The sequence below is a fragment of the Zea mays genome, chromosome 7 (genome assembly GCF_902167145.1).
Source record: "Zea mays cultivar B73 chromosome 7, Zm-B73-REFERENCE-NAM-5.0, whole genome shotgun sequence".
In the NCBI taxonomy this organism is placed as follows: Eukaryota; Viridiplantae; Streptophyta; class Magnoliopsida; order Poales; family Poaceae; genus Zea; species Zea mays.
In genome coordinates, this window is record NC_050102.1 from 150,901,340 (window position 1) to 150,908,605 (window position 7,266).

Consider the following 7,266-nt stretch of genomic DNA (forward strand, 5'->3'; position numbering starts at 1 on the left):
ACCATTCACCTTATCCAACTCCCCCTATATATTATAGTTCGGTTATTTGACTTTTTTATTAGTTTTTTATGAGTACATGACATATGAAAGTTCGGGTAATTCGAGTACCCGATTATGATACCTGAATTACCTAAAATAAATTCGGGTTTTGCAAGTTGCTACCCGAAATTCCGGAACGAAATTCGGGTTTCGGGTATTTCGAGTTCAGGTATTCCGGGTTCGGGTTTCAGTTTACCGATTTTTTGCCCAGCCCTATTCTATGGTAGAACGGTGGAGTTGGCCTAAGACCATCTTCAACCATTTCCCCATATTTGTACCCATATCTATACTTTCTATTATATTTTACTAATCACTCTAAAAGATACCTCCACATACACGACGTCTCCAATTATTCACCATTGTAGCGAAATTTTAGAAGTTTACATGAGGCTTAACCTCTTAGAATTTTTTCTATAAAATTGCAAATGTCATGCAACTCTATTTCTACTTTTCTTTATGCCTATGTTTTACCAATCCTGCATTCCAAAGAATGCCTAAATTACACTATATACTGTAGTGTTTGTTTGAAGAATAAAATTTAAAATGAAAAATGAAAATTGAAAGAGCGGTGAGCCTTAGCTACTTAATTCGGACACCATTTTGTACCATTGGAATGACGAGAGAGTAGTCATTCAGTCCTGAAACATAAATCGGGTAGCACGAACACGAGCCTGAGTCCGTCCGGGCCCATAAAGAAAATAAAAGTTAATTGCACAAGGGCATTTTGAGATCTACTTTCTGCCCATGTCTTCTAGGAACTCTGAAGTTACATAAGAAATCCCCTGAGAAATCGGATCTGGTTTCAAACAGGCATTTACAGAATGTTGCCATACAAACTGCTCAACTGTGGTTCCATATGTTTGTGAGAAAACGGTTTGAGTACAAGAAAACTATGTAGAAAATTTTGTGCTAAAATGTTAGCTATACACCAGTAAATTTAAAATTATGTCGCATGACCTAGTCACATCTGATGAGGTGTGCTCAGCAATGAAATTAGGATATATGTTCACATAGTCTTCATTAAGGTGTCATGTTGTATTCGCAATGCGTAAATGGACAAGCATGTGCTGGTTAATCCTGGATATCCTTATCTTGTTGTCGATATACCTGTAATGTGGGGAAAAAAAACTCATTCAGAATAAGCATTATTTCTGCTATCTTGAGCTACCACTCACCAGCAACCAACATTTTCCTAAGTATAAGCTTCATATTTCAATTTCAGGAAGACGTGAATGCCATACAAGATTTCCATCACAAATTCTCCTTGAGCATCCAAGGGAAACTGTAAACCACCAACTTTAACAGCTCCTTCTTTCATGGACATGGTAAAGGTGTTTCCACTCCCATTTTTGCTGCAAGTGCAGTGCAAAGCTGAGTCAGAACTGGAAACCAAAATGCACTTTCCTGCAATAATTTCAGCATTCTTGTACACCCTGTCTTACTGCAAAACGTTCATTTCCCTCCCTGTATGTGCACAACTTATTGTATATGTTTGCCCTTACAAAAGTAAGTATATCATAGTGTTTCCTTCAGGTAGAAGACAAACTGCTTCAACAATTATAGAATCACGCATGTTGGAGGGATGGAGTAAGGACTTCTGTTTCTTCTTCATTAAGATGGTCATGCATAAATGCAAAGTATCCTTGACAGGACACACAAATAAACATTGATTCTTGGAGGCGCTACAGACTTACCATATGTTGCCTGTTGCATTAAGAGTGAGACCTGGGAAGGGGCTAGCTGAATTCTTTAATTTCCCATCTTCTCTTATAATCTAAACAGAAATTCCATGTTACTATTAAGTCATGTGAGGCGTCAAGTGCCAACAAACACACTAAGGGCTTGTTCGGTTACCTCTCAATCCATATGGATTGAGTGGAATTGGATGGATTTGAATCCCAAATAAGTCAAACTTCTTCTCATTTTTTTCCAATCTCATCCAATCCATGTGTATTGGGAATAACCGAACAAGCCCTAAGGTATCACACTATCACTTTGCTGTTTGACTCCATTCTGAAACTGACCTGGAAGTCCTTGAGACCGGCAGATGCAACAGATGACCAACTTTCACCTTCAGTCTGCAACCATCACAGAAAGGCAAAGCAGTTTCAGGACTCCTAAACGTATGTAAATAACCAGTATGAGAGTCTAGTTAAGTATCCAGATTAACCTGTGAGCACCACAATAGTTGCCATTCACCCACCAGAATGCTTAGATCAGCCTTTGTTCCATTTTGGCTTGAAATAAAATCATTGATGACCTGCTTAGCCAAAAAGAAAGTTTGTGCACATAATTTATCTCCATTTAGTGCGACGATGTATGATGCGAGCTGTAATCACACACCTCTTCTACTCCTGTTCTTGCAGATATAGCTGACAATAAGATTTGTCTTGGGTCTGCACTCTTCTGTAGGACAAAAGTGGTTCCCTGCACTACAGATTGTTTTGAAATATGATGAAATATAAGCACGTCTAGACGAAGCCAAATAGTTTCTATATAGAAGGGTTAAGGACTTTATATGCTGCTTGCTGCAGATTTCTATTAAATCAGGAAAATATACATGCAAATCAAAACCTTAAATGCTTCAAGACTGAATTTACGAGCATTTTGACGTTGTCAAGGTAGTAAAATAAATCAAGATTATGTCATTGTACCTTGTTTCCCCTTGAAATTCGTATGTTCCCAGTGTGGGACAAGTACGTTGTGTCAAGCCAACCATTAGCTTCATCTCCAAGAAGTCTAAATGGCACTGGGTATGGAACTTTAAATGGCAGAAACTTGAAGGCAAATGCTGCTCGGTCAAAACGGAAAAGTATGCGCTTTCCATCCTTAATAGTTGCTTCTGCCTAGTTTTATTTTCACAAAACACCTTATTGTAAGTATTGTAAAAGAAATTTAAAGTAGCAATCGCTAAGGCAATAAAAGGATTTATTTCTTTACAGTTAACTCTCGCTAATGTAGTATAAGGTCTTATTTCTTTACAGTTAGCTCTCGCAAGTCAGTAAAACGCTTTATTTCTAACATCCTCCATGTTTATATGAAAAGATTGATAGTTACTGTCGCAGAACCTCTTCGATTACAGATTAATTTGGATGTCACCGCCTATTCTGTTTTGCTTTGTAAGAATAACAGCAAAACAGGGATAAGGTAATGGAGTTTATTTATTTGGCTTTAATGCTAGCTGTGTGCTATACTGTCATTTAATGTGATGCTAGAGTGTAGGTTTCCAGTTTAGCATAACAGAATAGACGTCATAAACAATTGGCAAATTCAGGTGCATATCTTATCCAATCTCTCTGTTCCAAATATATGGCATTTAAGACAAGCTAATTAACAAAAAATGAACTAATTATCATGTCCTAAATGTTACGTATTCTAAAACAGAGGGGGTATTCTTTTTAATCATGTAGATAATTTGATATGCATTTTCTGAATCCGAATCCTAAATGCCAATTTGTTTTTCACTTGTTAAAACTTGTTGAGAATTTGGTATTGACATGCTAGGTTGTATGTGCATGTAACACCTCAGACATGATTGCTAATTTGCATTGGATACCAATAAAATCTGACAAGCATCCACTCCCTTTGATAAGTTTAATGACAAATTTCATAATAGCTACATTATTAATATTTTCTCACTATCTGCAATATAAAATTTCGTCACTTGTATTGGAAAATTAAATTCAATCTGACAAGCATCCACCCTTTGATATGTTTATAAGTTTAATAACATATTTCGTAACAAGCAGGTACTTTAATAATATTTCCTGATTCCCTGTAATGTTGGAAACCAGCCAGCCTGCACAGGTGAGCAAACAGCTCACCCTCACACACAACACTTAGGATGAAGGTAGAAGAAGGGGTTGAACACAGAACACAGCACACACAAGTGCAACACCTGAACTGCTCTCTCTATTGCAGTGCATTGAGTATATATACATAATAGTGTTAGAGAATTACCAACTACAGAAGGTACACTAGTACCAGGCTGATCCCAGCCCAACTACTCTACACTACACGGCTGATGTAAGCCACTACATGGTTGGCCTATTGCCATACTAGTATAGTAGATAGATGGACAGCAGGAATGACCTATTGCCAATTCCTTGCTGTAGCAAAAGAAATGGAGAACGCAGCAGATTATCTTACATGTAATTTAATATTTCATCAATTATTAAGGCACGCAATACATTGAACATGACACCAAAACTTCACTGTAGTTCAAATGCATGTAAACCAATAAAGCTATTTGTGGAATGTAAATACATTATTAATTCAGAGAACTGAGCTCTAAAATGCATAGTTTGACATGAAACATAATAGTAAATGAAATGGCAAGATCAGGGATGCAGGAAGAACAAACAGATGAAGGACCGAATAGGAAAGATGAAGATCCATAAAGCCCCATGTCAATTGAAACTCAGGTGATATTAACACAGAAATTACCTCTACTTTCAGATCACCAACTGATTCTGAAAACTTGACAACATTGACCACCCTTGGATCATCTGTTCGAAGATAAACTTCCTGGAAGATACGGAAAGAGTCAACTCCAACAAATGTCCTCTGCATGAAATGTGAACCGGCAATAGATTTAGTCCTTTGTCTAGAGCTTTCAAAATCCAAAGATGAAATAATACAGATACAAATAGTAAATGGAACATGTATTTTCAAACACAAACATTTTGATTTACTCCACCTGAATGGGCGATGCTGTCCCTGGTCTCGTAGTGAAGATGAGCCGCCAGCTACCTTCGATTAAACTTGAACTTGTCTACAGAGAAACAATAAGGCTAAGAAGGCAAAGTTTCCTCTAGTTGCAAGTAGAACATTTTGAGCTTTGTTGGGTGCACATATGGTAACAGAGTTTTGAGTTTTTCCCCTAAAATAAGAACTCCCTGAGTCACTTATCTTGAATTCTAAATCAATGCAATACCTCACCAGAATTAGAGCTTAGCTGTTCCATATATTCATTGTCAAGTCAAATAAATTCTACCAAAAGGAGCAATAGTGTCATTCAGTAATGTGGAGTCTGTAACCTTAACTACATGATGTTAACTGGTTTATTATGTGCAAGGATAGACCATACGATGATACGAGCTCTAATCAATCTCCAAAGTAGGAATCTTTGGCTCCAGCATGTTATCGCTGTTAAGACAGCAAACCCGCTAGTTCAAACCTCAGCAGACTCTGTTCAGTCGGCTTCAAGTTAAATATGGAAGATTTAAGGGGGTGTTTGGATGCAATAGAGCTAATAGTTAGTGGCTAAAATTAGGCCCCGTTTCAATCTCACGGGATAAGCTTTAGCTTCCGGCTAAACTTTAGTTATATGAATTGAAGTGCTAAAGTTTAGTTTCAATTATCACCATTAGCTCTCATGTTTAGATTACAAATGGCTAAAAGTAGCTAAAAAAAAGCTGCTAAAGTTTATCTCACGGGATTGGAACAGGGCCTTAGTTGAGACATCAAACACCCTATCTAATTGTTCAACTATTATCTATTTTTGGTAAACTAGTTAATAGTTAGGCCCCGTTTCAATCTCACGGGATAAACTTTAGCTTCCTGCTAAACTTTAGCTATATGAATTGAAGTGCTAAAGTTTAGCTTCAATTACCACCATTAGCTCTCCTGTTTAGATTATAAATGGCTAAAAGTAGCTAAAAAAAGCTGCTAAAGTTTATCTCGCGAGATTGGAACAGGGCCTTAGGTAGTTATTTGTTAGCTAGCTAAGGCCCCGTTTCAATCTCACGGGATAAACTTTAGCTTCCTGCTAAACTTTAGCTATATGAATTGAAGTGCTAAAGTTTAGCTTCAATTACCACCATTAGCTCTCCTGTTTAGATTATAAAGGGCTAAAAGTAGCTAAAAAAAAGCTGCTAAAGTTTATCTCGCGAGATTGGAACAGTGCCTAATTCCACTAATAATTTTTAGTCAACTAACTATTAGTTCTAGTGCATTCAAACACCCCCTAATCAACCCATTTGTTAATCGGCACCTGAAACATTCATCTTTGACAGTTGACTTCACTAATTAAGCAGTATCACGGGTAAGCTGATAAGATTATAATCGCACCGGATCAGGAATGCCTCCCTGGGTCTCGAGAGCCTGCACAGCGCTCTCCACTTCCTGCAACCAGGCAACCACCACAAAAGGGCGTCAGTCTCCAGTGCCACGCCCACCTACATGTCAGCGCGAGCACGTGGTGCGCTCGGCAGAAATCTAGTGAATCGCGGGTCCCTTGCCTGGAGCTGGCGCGGAGCGACGGCGCGGCCGCGGCCCTGGATGCCGAGGAGGGCCTCCAGCAACACCAGCTCGGGTTCCGTGTACGCCTCAGCCTCCCCGGCCGCTACCGACGACGCCGCGCGCGCCAGGGCCCGGCGGCGGCGAAGCTGGGGCAGGGCCCCCCAGATGCTTGGTGCGCAAGAAGCGCTGGCGCGAGGCGACACGCATAGCGGAGGCTGGAGCTGCATAAGGCCTCCGGCTGCTGCTGGGGCGGCGGCCATGGAGCGCGGCGTGCACGCGGAGCAGAGTTTGTGGCTCTCGTTAGCGCCTCTCACGCCTGGTGGAGGAGTGCCCGGTGGGAAGCGCCTCTCGTTCGCGCCTCTCGCGCGTGTTGATCTATTGAATTGTTAGGCTGTCTCCAGCAACGTCCTCTATATGTATTCTCTATATCCGTCCTTTACAGTCTTCTCTAAAAGATTTTATCCTCTATATCTTCTTCCTCTCCAACAACGTCCTCTAAATCACGTTCTCTATACGCAAATATCTATATTAGAGACATTTTTTATTTTTTATTTTTGTACATACGTATTTGTCATACTCTTAAATGTATTGTATAAGTTTTAGTTTTGCTAAACCGGTTATTTAAAGTATTCAAATGGATAGAGGACCGTTTAGAGAAACTCTATATATAGAGAATCCAGCAGCGTCCTCTAAATTTAGAGGACTGTTTAGAGGACGCTGCTGGAGAGCGTAGAGAACCGTTTCGTCATCTATATTTAGAGTACAGGAGGCTTAAGGAGATCTTGCTGGAGCCAGCCTTAAGGCCCGTTTGTTCCTTCTGCTACGTTATATAAGTTAAATTACGGTGAAAAAAATGGGAGGATAAAATATCACTTTAATATTACAAATAAATTAAAATAAGATACAAATACTAGTTTATATTAGCTTATTTATGATTACAAAGTGATATTTTACTATATTACTCTTCCATCATAATCTATATAC

At 39.2% G+C, this 7,266-nt stretch overlaps 1 protein-coding gene across 3 annotated transcripts; it reads right to left on the reverse strand.

Moving 5' to 3' along the window:
• Nucleotides 1-738: 738 nt before the first annotated feature.
• LOC103633115 (probable plastid-lipid-associated protein 12, chloroplastic) lies at nucleotides 739-6,678 on the reverse strand. Of its 3 annotated transcripts, none has more exons than XM_008654793.4 (11): nucleotides 6,282-6,678; nucleotides 6,112-6,165; nucleotides 4,739-4,813; nucleotides 4,486-4,566; nucleotides 2,694-2,885; nucleotides 2,383-2,466; nucleotides 2,210-2,299; nucleotides 2,064-2,117; nucleotides 1,734-1,813; nucleotides 1,281-1,391; nucleotides 739-1,146 (listed from the first exon to the last, which is right to left on the reverse strand). In XM_008654793.4, the coding sequence occupies exons 1-11, from the start codon at nucleotides 6,540-6,542 to the stop codon at nucleotides 1,068-1,070; spliced, it is 1,161 nt and encodes a 386-aa protein (XP_008653015.1). In that variant the 5' UTR covers nucleotides 6,543-6,678; the 3' UTR covers nucleotides 739-1,067. The 3 variants fall into 3 exon arrangements, with proteins under 3 accessions (XP_008653015.1, XP_008653013.1, XP_008653014.1); XM_008654791.4 differs by having other exon boundaries at nucleotides 4,486-4,605; XM_008654792.4 differs by having other exon boundaries at nucleotides 1,215-1,391; nucleotides 4,486-4,605.
• Between the last annotated feature and the right edge of the window lie 588 nt (nucleotides 6,679-7,266).

Coding starts and splice junctions, on each gene's coding strand:
- LOC103633115 (XM_008654791.4), bottom strand. CDS start 6,542: ATGGCCGCCGCCCCAGCAGCAGCCGGAGGCCTTATGCAGCTCCAGCCT. Junction 2,886..4,485: donor TTGGTGATCTGAAAGTAGAG/GTAATTTCTGTG, acceptor AAATAAAACTAG/GCAGAAGCAACTATTAAGGA. Junction 2,467..2,693: donor GAATTTCAAGGGGAAACAAG/GTACAATGACAT, acceptor TCTGTAGTGCAG/GGAACCACTTTTGTCCTACA.